Source organism: Falco punctatus (genome assembly GCF_963210335.1).
Source record: "Falco punctatus genome assembly, chromosome: 4".
NCBI classification, from domain to species: domain Eukaryota; kingdom Metazoa; phylum Chordata; class Aves; order Falconiformes; family Falconidae; genus Falco; species Falco punctatus.
In genome coordinates this window covers 10,660,028-10,678,540 of record NC_137583.1, presented here as the reverse complement: position 1 = coordinate 10,678,540, position 18,513 = coordinate 10,660,028, and the positions used below count along the sequence as shown (strand labels likewise).

The 18,513-nt window shown below is 36.5% G+C and overlaps 1 protein-coding gene across 33 annotated transcripts in view; it reads right to left on the bottom strand.

The window, feature by feature from the left end:
• Positions 1-985: 985 nt before the first annotated feature.
• SLMAP (sarcolemma associated protein) overlaps positions 986-18,513 on the bottom strand; it is an 87,715-nt gene continuing 70,187 nt past the window's right edge. For 25 of the 33 annotated variants that reach the window (XM_080384965.1, XM_080384966.1, XM_080384969.1 and 22 more), the window contains 7 exons: positions 15,725-15,847; positions 14,629-14,703; positions 10,649-10,969; positions 9,199-9,316; positions 7,480-7,651; positions 5,887-6,021; positions 986-1,273 (listed from right to left, as the gene is read on the bottom strand). In XM_080384965.1, the coding sequence (XP_080241091.1) occupies positions 1,184-1,273; positions 5,887-6,021; positions 7,480-7,651; positions 9,199-9,316; positions 10,649-10,969; positions 14,629-14,703; positions 15,725-15,847 (1,034 nt within the window). In that variant the 3' untranslated portion in view covers positions 986-1,183. Of the gene's footprint in view, positions 1,274-2,318; positions 2,409-5,886; positions 6,022-7,479; positions 7,652-9,198; positions 9,317-10,648; positions 10,970-14,628; positions 14,704-15,724; positions 15,848-18,513 lie in introns of all 33 variants that reach the window. The other 8 variants (XM_080384987.1, XM_080384993.1, XM_080384971.1 and 5 more) reach the window with 1 other exon arrangement.

Genomic DNA, 18,513 nt, shown 5'->3' with positions numbered 1-18,513 from the left:
ATAGTTATAGTACTTAGATAAGGAAAATAAACTTTATAATGGGGACCACTGCATCATACTTACAGCCATGTGATGAGGGATGCACAAAATTTTACTACCAAATTAAAATCATCTTCACCTGACAATACTTCATCAGGTGTATGATTCAAATTCTGTAGTATTTTATGTATCTTAGATTTTTTTCAGCTAATCACAGACGTACTGTAGCAGTTCTCTTAATAAAGTTACGTCCACAAAAGCTTATCTAAAGAGCTTCTCCAGCTCAAGTCAGAAAGTATCAAATGACTGAAAAAATAAATTGATACATGTGATATGTGAGAAAGTATTCATACTTTTAAAGAACGTATCTCTTTAAATATATGCAATTTAATAAATTACATTCAAACTAAAGTTAACGTAAGTTGAATCACTGCACTATGTCCATCAAATGACCAAGTACTTGCTCCCAGAAACACCTTAGTTCACTCAAGAACACACACATGCTTACACTCGCACACGCGCACACTAAATACTTCAGGCTGGTCTTCACCATCAGTATCTCTATCTCTTTAAGGCTGGACATGAATTGTGTTTATTCCCAAAAATCATTAATAAAGCAATCCTTATCAAAGAAAAATATGCTTCCTTCAGAAGGCGTGGTAAGAGAAGTTTTCTTAAGTCTTGTTCCCAACAGCTCAGTGACTAACAGCAAGTAAAACGGTATACTAGTTTAAAAAAAAATAATAATCTTTGTACTGAAAGGCACTGAGCACACTGTATCTGTTCTCCAAGTATCTACAGGGTTACTTGGCTTGGGTGTCCAAATCAGAAATGTATTTTTCCTTTTAAATCTGGCAATCAGATTCTAAAGTAAGTGTCCACAACCCTAGCCATTATAAATAATTTGGTACCAAGAAGCCTACTTTAGGCCACCATTGTATTCAGAATCCCAACATACTAATTTAAAACTTGCATGAAATTGTAAGCAAAAATATTGCTCACAGTATGATGAATCACAATTTTATTCCCTCTTTATAGACAGATACATTTTATACAGTTTAAAGCAAATGACCCTACTGCTGTTCTCACGCAGAGCTGTGCTGTATTAAGAGGTAAAAAGGAAGAGAATTAATCTGTTTTCCCTCAGTATATGAATGTTGCCAGCTTCTAAAGGGAGGACGGTGTATGGATTCAACAACAGTTCTCATGGAGAAGCTCTGGTTAGGCCTGGGTACAGCACCACGGCTGTTACAGCAACCAAAGCTGCCATCACAGGCATCCAAGGCCATTGTCTCTGTGTGGAGAGAAAAAAAAAATCAATATCATATTTGTTCTAATTCATACTAAGCAGTTTACCCCGTGGTTCCTGAAAGTCTTGAGTACCTGTTGATAGGCATCACTAAAATGTTACCCACGAGCCCTACTGCAGGCTAGTCCTGACTCAGAGCATCACAGCAAACCGTTTCTCTAGCAAAGGGAAGTCCACAGCTCTTCATGACTGAGGATCATCAGGAGAACTTTTGGCAGTTCTGTATTTCCAGCTTCATTACTGTGTGCACCTCAAAGAAATCTGCTATTAAACATGTGAGGGCTTAAGATCTTTAAAACATTGTGTACGCCAAGTAATCGCTAGACACAGGTTTATGCAGTACTGACATCTTTAACTTAGCTTTTGAATGTTTAAGTCCAGATCTATGAAGTTAGTTTGTAGCAGGATCCTTACAACATCATTTCTAGTGGACTGTCACAACATTTCATGACAACAATAGCATTTTAAAGAGGAGGACACACTGAGACACATTAGAGAAAATGCAAGCTGAGAGTTCAGAATACAAACCAACCACCTATTTCTCATCTTGTCTTTTTTTCCATCATCTTCATAGCAATAGTGAGAAAAATTAAAGTGTTTAGAGCCAGAGAGGAATTTCTTAGTCCATAAATAGGAACCAAAGCTTGTTGGCTTTTATTATTATTTAGAGGCAAACTCTTCATTTTTTCGTAGTTAATTAGGCAATTAAGTTTTCTTACAGGCCCTAGCATCGCAGCATTGTGCAAAAGGTAGCCCATTTGCTAAAGGCAAACTGAGACTGAGTTAGAAGAGGCACATTCAGAACCAGTTAGAACAAAACTTCACTGTTAGAATTAAAGAAATCACACAGATGTTAAATGATTAGTTGATTGCTCAGCTCATCAGTATCAACAGAATGGCATATTAAATGAAGGGTTTGCTTCAGGTAAGGAAATACCTGTGAGCATTTCACCATGCACTATTTTATACAGAGATGGCACGAACAGGTGAGAGGGACAAACATACATTGACTGAACAGTAGTGCTTGTACCTTTCGCTACCACAATGGGCCGTAACACCAATACAGGAAAGCCAGGATTAGGCCGATGAATACGGCTGGGACGGGTTGTAATATGGAAGGCTAAAGAAGGGAAGGGATATTAAAAATCACTTTGTGCTATAAATCATTCAGGTAAAGATGATTTAGAGAGGGGAAAATCAGTCAGTGAGTTCTGTTTTAATTGAAATGTATTAAAGACATCTAACACAATACAGCATTATCTAATTTGGTATACAAAGTTAGTACACCGTTCTACTCAAATGAACAGGGATGTTTAAAAATAAAGGGAAGTAAGCAGAAAGTGTTCTAAGAAACCTCTTGTCACAACTTGGAATTTAGCACTTAAGAATACAAATGTAAAATTGATTTGCCTGTATCTTATTTATTGTTGGTTTTAGGTTTTTTTTAAGTGATAGGAAATCCCATCTGGATTTCTTAAGGTACAAAGACTCACACCAGACACTGAATTTTCCACCTACTTCTTCATTCCTTGCTAGTTAGCCTTTCCCATTTCCATCACCAGCCTCCAAGAAAAACAATCTTTTTCCTCCATTAGTGAATCAATTACAACTATGTCCACAGGCAAACCCAGTAGTTCAAACATTTCCAGGAGATTGTAACATGACTGTACAATCAACACCGAGTTACCATAAAGCAGGGAAGTACTTTTCAATTAGACACCACAAAGATCAGCAACTTTGGCAGGTCAGCAGCCTTGTGGCCAAATGCAATTCTGAAAACTGATCAAGTGTCGCAGCTGGGCCAAACTACCAGCTGGCAGTATTGCAGGGTTCATCTAGCTTATGGCCTTGTTAGAGCCATCAACACATTTACTCAGCTATATTCAATTAACTGTAAACTACTTGACTTTCTGGATAGATAGCCTCTATCCTTAATATGAGAAAATAAAAGCAAAAATGAACTTCAATTTTTTTTGAGAATTGTCTTCTTTTGGAAGACATCTGCTTTCTCTGCATCCTAGCCTATATATTTGTGCACACACAAAGACACACAGAGGTTAAGTTCAAACCATGCTAAGTGTTTTAAGAACTTTTTTGTGCTGAAGCCACCTTGATTTTGTTCAGTCAAATAAATAATTCATGTTTGAAGACTTTGTAAAACATAGTGATTCATAATTTCACCCTGTTACCAATTTGTAGAAGTCACTCAATTACAGAACCTCCAGTAAGGTTCAAAACATTGGAATCGTAGAAGGTATTCTACTCCCTGCCACTCAATTCGGATTTGTTTTAATCAAGGCAAATATTTAATAGAAAAATTATGTGGAACTACTGAAGTTATTTTCATGCAGGACAGTTTTTGTGTCATTGGTGCCACAAATCAAGAGTGCCACCTTCCCACAGAAAGTACGTTGGTAGAAATAATCACAGCAGTGTTTAAAAAAGTGCCAGAAGTTTAAGTCAACCAGAGCAGCTAATGTTCTCAAACCATTCAAATAAATCTGTCATATAAAGCGCATCAGGAAATAATCAGTGACTACAAGCGTGCAAGCAAAAGTAGTACACCACACTGCTAAGCGTTTCAGAACACCACACTGCAGTTTTTTAAAAGTAAAACTTAAGTATAAAAACTCAAGACTTAAATGATATCCCAAATGGAGTACAGAAGCCTTGTCTTTCCTAACATTTGTTAGTTTGCTGAACAATTCTACAGGTTTGTTATCTTTTTTAAGTTCTACGCATTCATGGCTGTAGCATCTTGGCAAATAAAACAGACGATAAATATCCATATTAAATGAAATGGCCTCCAAACGATTAAATTTTCCCCTTCACAACCTTACCAATATATATAAAATCTCCTTATTGTAAAGGAACAGTTAACTAGGTGCTGCATCAAAAATGTGCATCTTGTATTAGAACATGAAGATAAGCAAACTCAGGAACAGATGGGCCGCAAAAAGGAACAAATCCCACAGCGGGAAGTCCCTTTCTGTGCAACACTGTCCTTAGAAATGAAGCAGCAGATAATGATTCCAGCACAAGGACACACTGGTACTTCAAAAATTTGACCTTGGAACTCAGCCCAGTATGCATGATGCTTCAAATAACCCCCAAGATAGATGTTTTACATTGCTGATGGCGAGTAACGCTTGCTTGAACAGCAAGCAAGCTCCTGCATGGTTGGATGCTCTTCATCATACCCTGACCTCCAGGTTTCAACTGTCATAACTAACTAACTCCCTCTGTAAGCAGATTTTGGCGACTGCTGTGGTTCCTCATGTCATCTAAATACTCACCTCGTTCTTTCTAAAATTTTCATTACCTTTCAAGCTTTTCCACTTTCATCAGGCGCTCCAATTCCCTTCACAGTATTTCTTCCCTACTATCCCCCTTTTTCCACTGATATTTTAATCCTGAGGTTAATAATTTTAACAGATCAGAAAAATCTCACATTCACAATTATTTAATCAGTGTGATCTATTACAGTGTGGTCTGTTGTTTGTTTTTGACTTCTGACTACTTTAGTATTATTTAGTATATTATCTCAGCATTGCAGAAGAATTTTAAGCAGGAAGCAGTTTCCAAAGGAATTGTAACATCATATTCTCGAAAATATGGCTGGAAAAAGTAAGAAAGGCTTTGAATTCTTTACAACTTTGACAGCTCTGCTGTGTTAGAGGTTTACATTCAGTAATTAGCTACAGCGAGAGTACTCATATAAACTTTGGACATCTAGCTGCCAGTTGATTTGAGAGGATGGTACCTGTAAAACCTTCTTTGTAATCAGAGAAATAGTTCTCTAAAGGGCTATTTACAGAGCATCCATTATCCTCCTGTTCTGTACTGTCCACTACAGGAGTTGTTCACCCTGCACTGATCATAAAGGCAGTACAGGAAGACAATAAACCAGCCATCCCAGGGTAGTAAGGTAGGTAAAATAAGGTTATGACCACCTCGTAACTTGTCTCTCACACCCTTAATGTTTGGAGGATTTCAGAAGTTTCAGCATTAAAAAAAAAAAAAAGTTGTCCCTAGCTGTAATCTCAATTCTAACGATACAACCTCTGAAATTAATTGCAACAGAAAAGAGTATTTTCATTAGTGAAGAGAAAGGATAGTTCACCTGCACTGTTTAAAGCATAAGCCCATCAGGGTTAACCACTGTTGAGAAACACAAGCAAGAGTAAGGAGGGAACACTCGTTGTAATAAATACTAATAAAATAAAAGCTTCTTGAAAAAGATTCATTCATTTGGATACAGGTTTCTCAGCTATTACCCGTAATATCATTTTCTGAAATTAAAGTTTTACTTAGTTCTGGTTCAGTATTTAAGCCAGCTATTTTCAAGAGAGCAGATATCTAAGGCCATACTTAGAACTGTCACACAACTGTAAATTTAACTTGCATGCATAATTGTAACAGTGTAGTAACCTACAAATTTGCACAGGTAGTACCAGAATGGAATTTGGCATATAATGCAGTACACAACTGTTGGTGTTTTTTTTTTTAAGTTGTCCTTTTCTATTTGACACTTACACACTCGACACAACTGCCAGTGTCATAACCCAGCTTCCCCACATTATTTTGTACAGACTTACGTTGTTTCCTTTTTCTTGTAGCAGCTTCAGGTTTTCTTTACATTGTTTGAGCTCTTCTGTGAGTGACTGGTTTTCTTTTTCAGCCATCTCATACTTTGCCTTCAGCTCTGAGAGCACAGTCTGTGTTCTTTCATACTAAAGAGAGAGAGAAAAAAAAAAAAAAAAGTCTGCAGACCCCCAGACACCCAACACATGCTTACGCTTGCAGAGCACACTGCGTCCTTTCCTGGCATCTGCCTAGAGCACCTCGCCTTGGATGAGTACTCTTTTCATAAAAGCAGGATAGAAAAATCTTAGTTTAGGTTTTCTCTTTTTCTAAATGAAAATTTTTGTTCCTGACTTTGAAGGGCTAGGATTACTAAAAAGAGGGAAATATGAAGTAAATGCAAGGCCTTAATTCATCTCTCATACCAACCTATTACTCACTATCATATTGGAAACGACTGCAAAAACTGTCAAGACAGAACAAGGAAGAGAACAAGGAGTCCTTTATATTTAAATAGTGTTCTTAGATCTAGGCTGTAGCTTAAATACCAACACGAATCAAATAGGTGCAAAAATCAACTTTCTGTGTAAAGTAAATCAAATCCTCTTCCCACATCACAAATTCAAATACAAGAAGGGCATTAAAAAAATTGTCCCTTATTACTATCACACAATAATGCTCAGTGTGGTCAAGTACAAACAATACTAGGTGCATGTGTCATGTTCCTACACTATAAGCAGCTTTTTCAAAGTCACATTTCAATTTTTTCAATAGATGCTTGTCAATAGACAAGCTTTCTAGTAGTCCTCATGACTTTGGAACCAATGACTTTCGCTACTGGCATTTACCACAAAATTTAAAGATTAGGCATACATCTGATTACAAAACCACAGACTAACAAGACTGGGTTTTTTGAAATCTGAAAATGGTAAGGAATGTGACATGGATGAATTAATGACAAAGCAAAGAAGAACTGCAAAAGAAATTAAAAGCAGTTTCTAGGGAAAACTTCACTCAAAATGCTCATAAGAGAAAGCAAATAACTGTTAGAGACTATGACCTTCTTCCAGACATAGTCTTTAGAGGCTATAGGAAGATGAAACGTATGCTCAAAATGCTAGCTTTTCCTTATGCACTTGCTAAACACCTTCAGCAGCCTAGTCATTCAGTAAGATGAAAGGAGACTTTTGTAACGAATGTGTAGTCCCATTGTCAAAGAAAAGTTTAAATCTAACTAGGAAGATCATACTGACTAAAAAGAATGAACATTGACTCATAACAGCTAATGAAACTCTATACCACAACGTTCAGGAAGACTCTGAATAGGGGTTTACCTTTCTGAACAGTTTAAAAGTAAATTCACTAAGGTAATGCAGCAAAATAAACTTTACAAAGTTCCCAAAACACATGCAAGTCATTTTATCTGAAATCTTCCATATTAGATTTGGCTCTCAGTTTATATAGTTCGTTATCATAAAAGTACTAGTAATAAAAGTATGAGTATAAAATATTTTCATCACTAGAAATGCTATATTTTTCCTTTTCTTTTAGCTTAAAAGTCAAAGGGTATTATATTCTTTCAAAACAGAAATAATCTTTCATGTTACCTCTTTCTGAACATCTTTTGCTTGACTCTCAGCTTCGCTGAGTTGGCTTTTTAGACTAGCTGCATCCCGTTGATGTTTTTCTCTCAAAGATCCCATCTGATTTTCAAGTTCCTTTCGAGACATTTCAAGAACACTTATATCGCTGGTCAGTGCTAAACTCTGTTTCTGAGAGCTGAAAAACAAAATCCAATTGATTCCTCATATGTTATAAACTTAAAACAAACAAAAAAAAAACGAAAGCACTTTTCATCTTCCAAAGCCTCACACATTATTTTTATTTAGTATGGAAATGTCAGCTTAAAGTAATCAGAGAAGTACAGATCATCATCGTCTCCCTATACAAAGTACTGACAAAAGGCTGGACATAGTCTTGCTTATAAATATATATGCACAGCTTAGTGTGTATAATTAATCATAATCTGTAATTTAATTATATCATTCCTACTTTTTGGTTTCTTATTTTACTTTTTATTATTCACTAAGTATTTCTTAGAGACTCCAAATTTGTAATGAGAAGTCTGTCCAAGATTTTTAGAAATATTTCACTTATTTGCTTACATACTTCTGTTTACTCCAGTTGCATAAGCGAATAGCTACTATATTCTTCAAGAGTTTAGTACAATTGTGTAAGAGTCATAGAAAGGTCTAAATTAAGCCATTACAAACTTCAGTGCAATAACCAAGTAGCATTAATTTGTGCCGGTGCAAGACAAAGGAAAAAAAGGGGGGAGATTTTGCATATATTCGTTATGCAAGTATTATATTTGCTCCTGTGACCTTCTGTATGGGAAAAACAACAGTGGAAATCAAGGCATGATGGAACAAAAACAAAAAAAAAGTGATTCTTGTAAAATAACACATTACTTCTAGAAATGTTTTACTGTGGAAATTTCCATTTTTCAATTAGATCTTACAACAGTGAGGAAGCCAGAAGAAAAAAAAAAAAAAAAAAAAAGATATCTAAGCATGATGGTAAGACTTGGTTCTACAATACAACAAAATTGCTGTCCCATATTTATTTAGTGAATTAATTTCTAGTATCTGAAACTGAAAAACAACATAATAATGGCAGATGAAGGGGTAAGAGGGGAAGGCGGAAGATGTAGACAGCCTTTAGTAATGTCATGTGCCCGAAGAGCAGAAGAAATACAGTAAAATACAAATACTTCTGTACTCTAAAATCCCTCCCAAAAGATATCACGGAGCTTGCAATAACAGGACTTGAATTTCTGTGTTAAGCATAGCATCATGCAGAGTGTTGTTTCTGCCCATCACTACTACATTTGTAATGTGACAGGCTTCCATGAGACACCATGCTATCTGAGAATCATTTTCCAACCCTGAATACTGAGAAAATTTTAGGTTAGGAAATCTATGTGGTGAATTATCCTTTTAAGTAGAAGTATAACTGTTAAGTCTAAATACTTGCACAACGCACACGTCCAAGTCCTTATTAAAAGCAGAAAAATAAGTCAGGTTACCTTATCAGTCATGTTACATCATCGCAAGTAATACACAAGCATTTGCAAAATAGAAAAAAATAGTTTGGTGTAACAATTCGACATGAAAGTGTGTTCAGTCCAATACTATAAGTAAAATTTCAATACATTCATCAAAACGCCATTAGACATGTAGTACCACTTTGGGGAAGAAAAAACAACAGAAAAACTCTCTTCAGCTACTACGATACCCTCCCAGACAAGTCTATCGTGCCCTTACCTAGAAAGCTCCTTCTCTTGTCGCTGAAGTTCAGATGCAAGCGAAGTATTTTCCTTCCTTAGTGTAACACATTCAGCTTCCAGAGCATTCCACTCTGCCTTCAACTTCTCAAGTTCACCTGCGATGAATAAAATTTAATTGAATCGAGTAAAATTATTTCATGACGGCTTCAAGTATCACCAGCTAATAAATGGAGGAAAAGCTGGTATCTGTTGTAAATCTCAAATACACTTGATTATAATCACGTCACATGAATTCTCTCACAAGCACCTATAAAACATTACAATACCTTCCACTGTTATGAGGTTTGTGAGCCATTAAACAAGCTAGTGCTTTTTTTTTTTTTTTTTTTTTGCAAGCTTTTTCTAAGGCACAAAGGAGTAGAAAACAGTCTGTTTATGGGCTTACTTTAGTATTTCAGGAACAGTGACAGAAAAGTATTTGAAGAAACTAATTCCCCAGACTTTAAAACAGCAAACAACTAGAATCACTACACACCACACCTCTGCTACAAGAAGCAGAATGTTTAAAACAATAACTAGAGGGTGAAAGAGAGACCTTTAAAATAAATCAGTCCCTGCTAAATAAGATAAAAATCAATGTTACACACATCTCACCAATACAATGTCAAGAGACTAGAGCCTGAACTGGTAAATGGCTTCCCTGACACCTTCAAAAATTAACCAATTCAGAACTTGCAGCATATTTTATATATGCCAGTTTCTCTGTGGCACGTTAAAAGTTTCAGCATGAGCTTTTGAACTCTGTTAGTGGATTCTCCAAGAACGGAGGCTACAGGCCCGGGGTCGTGGCACTCAACCAGCCCTTATGGCACGTGGGTGCGTTACAGGTAAAGTGAAATGCAAATGAACGAGCCTAAAAGCAGCCCTATGCGGGCTCAGAACAATGCAGTTTTGTGTCTCTACATCATGCATCCAGAATAAAGCTTTTATTGCAAATTTGTTTTAACATTTTTATGTTAAAAATGAGATGGTATCAACAGTTTTATTAAGTCATAAAATACAGTTCTTTGTCTTGAGTGAAGCTTTGCTAGAAAAATTAAAAGGTCGGAAGCTACTCACTTCTGGGCTTACATTATACCGAAGTTACACAAGTCCTTCTGGAAATCTGTGGCAGTATCAATGTCTCAAACAGCAGTTTTCCATCTTTTATAAGTGGAATTCTGCTTTGTCTACTCTTGATACCAAAGGGTACCTAAGCTAGTTTAGGCATAATAGAGAATTACTATTTAATGAAGCATACAAAACAGCTTTTGTAACACTACAAGCCTTGATGCACATATTATATATATGTGTGCATGTGTGCACATACATAAAGACATAGTAAATAACTACAGAGAGACAAACAGTGATTTGAATAACTGACATTCATCAGATAGACTAGTACTAACAGTAGTATCCTTCTCAGTGACATCCTTTTAAACAAATACCTTTTAAGCGAGTAGCCTCTTCCTTATGCTGATCCTCACACTGCTGGCATCTGAGCTGAAAACTGGCTTGCAGACTGACAATTTCTTTTTCATAATCTGAGGCATCTTTCCGCCACCGTTCAAGTTCCGCTCGCACTGTTTGCAGCTCATCTTGCAATGTAGAAATATCTGTATCTCGTTCTGATGCTGCCTTTTCCGCTACTTGTTGAAGTGACAGAATCTCATTTTGAGCACTGACTAGTTCATTTCTAGTGCTTGAAATTTCACTCTCCTTTTCCTCACGAAGATTCTCAATATCTTCTTGTAACCTTCGCAACTGAGCTGGAAAGCATGTGTGAATGTTATTATTTTGTAAAACTGTATTTACAGAAACTCTAAAAACCTAACTTGCTTTCTCAACTTGTTGATGTTTAACAGGACTAAAGAATCCTAATATTATTGAAAAAGATATTAATCTTGTCAAATGCTGCACCCTTGAAGAGACATGCATATGGGGGTCACGTATTACAGAGTCAAAAGAAACAAGAATTATGGTTGGACACAGCTTTCTTAGATAGGGTTACGCGTGCAATATTAAAGCAAGTCTCCAAAATCTGAAACCAAGATTCAGATCCAACTTCAAGGTAAGCAAAACAAGTATTACAGAACAAGGACACTGAGGGGTTCAGGGACAAGAGGAAAAGCAAGAAAACTTCTGTGACAAGCCAAACATTTGCAAAGCTACAGTGGAAATGTTTGCTTGTTCAGCAGTTAACTTGTAATGTCTACAAATATTTCAGGCACAGTCTCTAATTTCTAGTCCAGTATCCACATGTAGTAAAGGAAATAAAAATTACTTCTTTGCAAAAAGCATTTTTCAAAGTGCGAGATGAATTTTCAATTGAAAGGGACAGCTGCACCGAATATACTGAACTATAACAAGTCCTTCAGCATTAACAGCCTACTGTAAATGTGCAGCAGACACATACATGCTAGGCTATTTTACATTTCTGCATGAAGCAAACCTTATAAATTATTCCCATTCAAAACTGTTTCATTACTAAAACACATCTCTGAGCACAAATATTCTTCATAAAAATGCACACAAATAGAATTCAGTGCAAACAGCTGGAAAAAAGAAGCAGAGAGGAAAGTGAACTAAAAAAGAACAAAATTTGGTCAGTGTGTTTGTTTTGCTTTTTTAAGAGTACATCACAGAATTCACATGTATTTCACTTATTTCTAACATGGGAAAAAGCAATTAGTAAATTAATGAAGAATTGCTCTCAGAAGTACTTAATATCACTTGAAAACCTAATATAAGATACTGTAGAGGGTCAGAATCACACATTTAAGGTTTTATGTTTCAGAAACAAGGGAGAAAAAGAGGATAGTGGAAAGCATGGGAAGATAACCAAGGCTGAGTAACCTTCATAGATTACTTGTATTTATTTTTGTTCTCTCAATCCATTACAGAAGATAACACTGAGAACGTGAGCAAGTCTTGCCGTAAACTGATATAACATAAAAACCTTTTTCCTCCCCTCCTCTAAACAGGCTCCAGCAAGACATTAAAGAATCTATGGATTACCCAATTTCACACTCTGGAAGAATAAGACAGTACAGGAAGAAAATAGAATATTATATACTGTAATACGTAAGAGCTAATCTAGACAACAGTAAGTTAGATTTCACAGCAATTCTGTATAAGACGAAACAGTCTATCTGTTCCGTAACAAAAATGTTTGCAGCATGATGGATTTTTACATACGTGAGCAACACGACACTTACTACCATCTGATTTGTTTGAAAACAGTTTCTACAGGCTTATACTAACAGAGCAGCACAAAGTAGTGGATGAGAACAACCTGACAGTAAAACAACACATGACATATTACCTATTGCCTTTCCGTGTACCCATGAGAAGTCTTGAAACTACCAAACCAATATGCTAGGAAACCACATTTCTAAAACACCAAGAATTACAACTTGCTAATATAGCAGGTGCCCATTAACAAGCAAAGGAACAATTTTTTTTCAAACCATATCTTCCTGATATGATTTTCTTCATCAAACCAAGCTAAATTCCTGCTTCTCCGTAACTGCAGTAATACAAATAAATTTCTTTTTTCCCTTCTGTCTGCATTGTTAATGAACAACCCTCCCTTTAAATGTTCAAGCATGAAAACAATCCAAATGCATACAAGTGTTTCTAAAGTTTGGTGGAGTTGTAGAAATAACTTACACAGGAAAATTACTACCAAGAATATTGGAATGGTTTCTGAGGCACTGGATAGAATCTGAAAGAGCAATTAGAAAGAAACCTTCCATTACATCTCTTACTTATGTAGGCCATTACCTCATCTAAACTGAACGCTTCACTTTTTTTTTTTTTTTTTTTTTAAATAAGTAATGACAAGTTACTTGAATGTCCTTGTTTTTCCTATCTGTTCATCTGAAGAACTTCACACTTAGAGATAGGATCTCAGTTGTTTCTGTGGCACCTTCTCTTCTCTATGACAAACATATAAAACCATGTAGCACTGGCTGGCCTAAAACATTGATTCCATGAAAATGCTTCAAGAAACGTTACTGCATGAAGCGGCCAAGATTTTTTTCTCCACTGCAGTTTGCAGAGACTGCCAAGAAAGAATCCTGACATCCTGACAACTTTTCTCAAGTTCTGAGATGCGTCACACCCTAAAAGTTTGGGAAGCAGCAAGCATACAATGAGCATCGGGACATTTTGAACATTTTGAACTACAGTGGAGAGAGAAGAGGAGGAAACATTAGCAAGACCTCACTTGAGAATGGTTCAGGAAACAAAAAGCACCAAACTGACAAAAGGCATCTTGCAGTTAAGTCTGACCCTGTCAAGCTTCTACTTGGATTCTCTTTTTTTTTGAGAGAAAAAAAAAGGTTTCTTTTTTTCTGCATGGAAATAACTATCAAATTCTAATTTTAACTTTTGCGACAGCACTTTTTTACTCGGAGAACTTTTATTATGAGCAGGGTAATATTTAAAATCAAATTGCTCATCTTGCTCTGAAGATGAGCATTACGTAAACTCCTCTTTCTTACAAGAGCAATGGCAGAACACATAAATATTCTTTGCTGACACTCATACAAAACAGTGCTATTACATAAGCTTCTCAGTGTAACTGGTATATGACAAGTACTACGTTCCACAACAAATTACTGCCCATGACGTAATTTGCTAAAGCCATTTTGATTTCCTAAGAAAGCGAGGACTGTCAGTCCATCTTCCTGTCTGTTCATCTGCCTTCCAACCGTTTTCAGGTCCAAGCCAAACAGTACGCTGACAACAAGCCCAAGGTACGAAGCTCCAACGAGTTTCATAACGATCAATAGCTGTGTAGACGCTCCAACTAACGCCTGCCCTAACGACTTACTGATTTTAAGGCGAGACAGCCTCTTGATCGATGAGCTCGCTCACATGCACAGGCTGACAAGCTAACATGATGCAGAAGTTATGTAAATCACAGGATCCCCTTCTGCTATAATTATTCTGCACTGAAAAGAACGTGTTTGGTGATATTGTTTTTTCAAAAAAGCATAGACAGCGTCTCTGCTGCAGAAGTTTTAATGCATGCTCTGAAGTTGGATGTAGATCTAGATTAAAAATTCCTTTGCTAGGATCCTACTAATGAAGTGAAGGCACCAAGTAGCAATAAAACACCCCTAAACCTTCTGAGTGCCCTGATCACAGCAAAAATCCCTGGATCATTCAAAGCTGAGAAAGCTGAAGGAGGAGAGCTATGTGCAAGAGATTACATCTTTTGCATTTTCGAAGTTATGACTACAACCACAGGAATTGACAGGAAACATTTCACAATAAAATTCAAAGATATGGTGAAAGAAATCAGATTTAAAACATACACTTAATTAACATTTTCCTTTATTAGTGCTTATGATGCCATGGAAACAGCCAAAGCTATATATTTTCCCTAAAGAGTGGGGTGAAAAAAGTAAATTCCTACCTTGCAGAGCATTTATTTGCTTGTTAGATTCTTCAACTTGGACTCGATAGGCTTTTCTCTCTTCTTCCAAGAGCGCTATAAATGAAAGTGAAAATGTGCCCAAATTTTTGTTAGTACTTCAGCTGCGTAATTAATTTTGGTCGCAACTTCCCCTTAACTGAAAAGGTTAAAACAATCGTATCATTTCAGTTATCAAAGCTAGTAATGGTGTAAGTAGTTTAATAAAAAGTTAATATTAGGACACCATTCCATTATTGTGGTAGTATTACCATTAATTTGAAATTAATACAATCTGTTGCCTGAACAAAAAACTCCATGTGTGCTAAACACAAACGGGTGTGGGATGAAAAAAAAAAAACAAGTGCTGTAAATATATCCCATAAAAAACACTGAACAATATGGAATGAAACTGGACTACACTGTTTCCTGTCAAAAACAACCCACAGTTTTGCTGAGGATAGTGACACAGCTACACATCCGACAGGATGATCTAAACCAAATACATTAAACTACGTAAATTATCTGACTGAAATACAGATTAATCAGTATCTGCAGATGAATATATTTTATAAGAATGCAGAATATGGAGTTCAAGTATGTATTCAATACTATGAAAGGATGTTGGTTTATCTTACAAGGGGTAATGGTTTTAAACTAAAAGCGGGTAGAGTTTTATTAGGTATTCGGAAGAAATCCTTCACTGTAAGTGCGGTGAGACACTGTCACAGTTTGCCCAGAGCAGCTGTGGATGCCCCATCCCTGGCAGTGCTCAAGGCCAGGCTGGATGGGGCCTGGAGCAACCTGGTGTTAGTGGGAGGTGTCCCTGCCCATGGCAGGGGTTGGAACTAGGTGATCTTTAAGGTCCCTTCCAACCCAAATCATTCCACGATTTTACGATCTTGAATCAACAAGTCAGAGCTCGGTTGGACCGTATACAGAGTTCAGAAAAAAGCAAAGGTTTCTGATATTCTGTGCAAGAGATGGGAACGCTATGAAATTTATCTAACAGTCAGCAGAACTGAACCCCCTTTTAGGACTACCTGATAAATACAACTTTAATGGATACCCTACACAACCAAGTTGATCTGGGTCTCACCTTGAAGTTCAAAGCATTTTTGTTTACTTGTCCTAGCTAGCTCTTGGGCTTCAACCAGCTCCTTGTGCAGTTGCTGAATTTCTTGCTTAGCCTCAGTCTCTGATTGTGCACCCTGCAATTCATCTGATAAAAAAACATTTATTTTTTTTTTTAATCATAAGTTTGTACAACAGTTTAATTTGCACTGACACATGATGACTGGCAACTTTTTACTCAAATCATCCAAAGTTAGTTAAACTAAAATTGTATTAGGTAAATATTAGCAAAAATATTAATATACTTTTAAAAGGAAAACATATGCAAACTTTAAAATATTCATTACATATACAACATGCAGCGTAAAACAAAACAAAACAAAAACAACACAACCAAGAACAAGACAGTTTTTTTAAAAACACTGTATAGATTGGCAGGGATTCTAACAATGACAAAAATGAAGGAACAACAAGCCTAAGACAATCCTTGGCTCTGTTTACAACTTATTTTTAAAAGGAAGCTACTTTAACCCTCTCCCCCAGCACACACTTCTCAGCAATAATTCCACATCCCCTACCTCCCAAGCCCACCCTCCCAAGCCTGCTCCTAAGAGCACGTACCAGCCCTGGCACGCAGCTACGGGCACACGTACAGACCCAGCCTTGTACTGAGGCTGGCTAATGCCACTCAGCTGCAAGAGATTATGCAAAGAGTTGCTATTAAGTGGTTTGCTACGGCCAACCAGCCTGCTACCATGCAAGGCTTGGCTTCCCCCTCTCCTCTGTGGACCATAACTACAAGGAAAGGAAAAAATTGGGGGGAATTTTCTAAAACAAAATTAAGAAAATAAAGAAAAGTCCACCCTCCTTATTCCATTCAGTGGCCTAGTGAATACTAAGCTATTTTTTCCACTGTGTCTTAAAATATTAGATATATCTTTAACGCAATCAGGTATCTGTGCAAGTTATTCAGACTCCAAATAAAAACATTTCTCTTCCCCACAAGTCTATTTTAGCTAAAATGCATATTAAATACCTCTTGGGCTTACAAGAGATGACTTACAGTTGTGGATAAATTAGGTAGTTTTAAAGCTTAACTTTTGGCAGAATGTAAAAGAGGAAAAATAAGTGTTTGTGACTAATTGCAGTGTCCTCTGATGTGCACACAGCAGAAACTAGATGCAGTAACGAAAAGGAAGACAACTCTCCAGCCTGCAGGCATCTGCAATGCCAGGAACTGCATCCAGGAAACTCGCATTCACTAAATTTTCCTTAAGTAGTGCCTGGGGCAGAAACAGATCTTCCAATAGGCACAAGGAGCATTCAAACTACATAGGTAGAGGGCTAAAACTCTATAGAAAGCCTGTTAGGTGAGAATGGTAAAGATGGAAATCAGTGAAAAAAGTCCAGCTGCGCATCATGGGAGAGGGAGAACAAAAAGGTAGGTGTGTTACACAGCGAACTGTTTAATGTATGTCTACCACTACAGACCATATGGATTTCAGATAAAGGCACACTACTTAGAATAAAAACTGCAAAAAGATAGATTACTTTGGTTGTCTGGACCTTTCACTAATAAGAAAAAAAAAATACAAGCTATAGTTTAGTTCGTCGTTATACTTTTGACATTCATAATTGACTGTATGTCATCAACAAAGTAATCTTTTTTTTTTTTTCTGTTTTCTTCATTAAAAATACTGTTTACCAAATCATGTTAAAGTATTCACGCTGTATCCCTCGAGGAAAAGAGGCTATGTTTCTGCTGTTCTCACAGTAATGAATTGGTGGGACGGATCAAGTAGAGCTGAGGGTACACATGTGCTTTTAGACTTTTTCAGAACAAAATTATGAGAGCAGAAAGAACAAAGAGGACTACATATTTCATCCAAATGCTTTCTTTTATGGTTTATTAGAGTTCCAAATCCAAGTTTCTCTTTATTGAACATGTTTTGTTCCTAGCTTCTCATGGATAAAGACTTGGGGCAATTAGACTCTCAACCCTCTTTAATGAGACTGTTCTGAAGAAGTGGATGAGGAAGTGGACAAATTATGCTCCAATCACGTCTGATAAAGAAGCAGTGTCCCAAATCCAACAATAGGCACCCTAAATGAACTTTCTGGTGGACGGTATTTTCCAAGCAATGAAAGCATGCATCATAAAAGATAATACTGCTTCAAAGGAGATGAGGAACTCAACTTATGGGACAACGTTTAAACAATTTAAACAATCAGTTTAGCAAAGGCACAATCAAGGTAAAGCCTTTCCTACAAAAATGCAATAGGGGAATTTCCATATGCTTGACATGCTTCTAAATCAAAAGCCAAGCAACATAAGTACAACAAAATAACAGCTTTTCAGTCTTAGCCAAACTGAAAATTTCTTTAATGTCTTTTAGTTCAAAGCAAACATTTTTTTTGCTAACTCTAGTTTTGAAAAAAATCCTTAGTGAGTAGGATCGCTCTATTTATAAATAACAGAACTACTAAATATCATCAGGCTTAGAGCTAGTTCCGTTAGAAAGCAAATTCACATCACAAAAAATAATTTGCTAACTAATATAAAAGGCTGCAATTAGAAAAAAAAAAAAAAAAGAGTATTTGAGCAATTTCCAGGAGCATTCAGTATTGAACAAACTGTTCTGAGAGAAGTCTAAGGAATTCTATCATTAACTACAAAAAGGTACCAAAACAAAAAAGTCAAATACAACAGTTTGAAAACCCTTGTTCATTTATTCTAGCTCACTGAAAATTTTAATCTGTGTTCAGACTGTTTGCCACATTGCACAATACATTCTTAATTAATACCACTTTGTT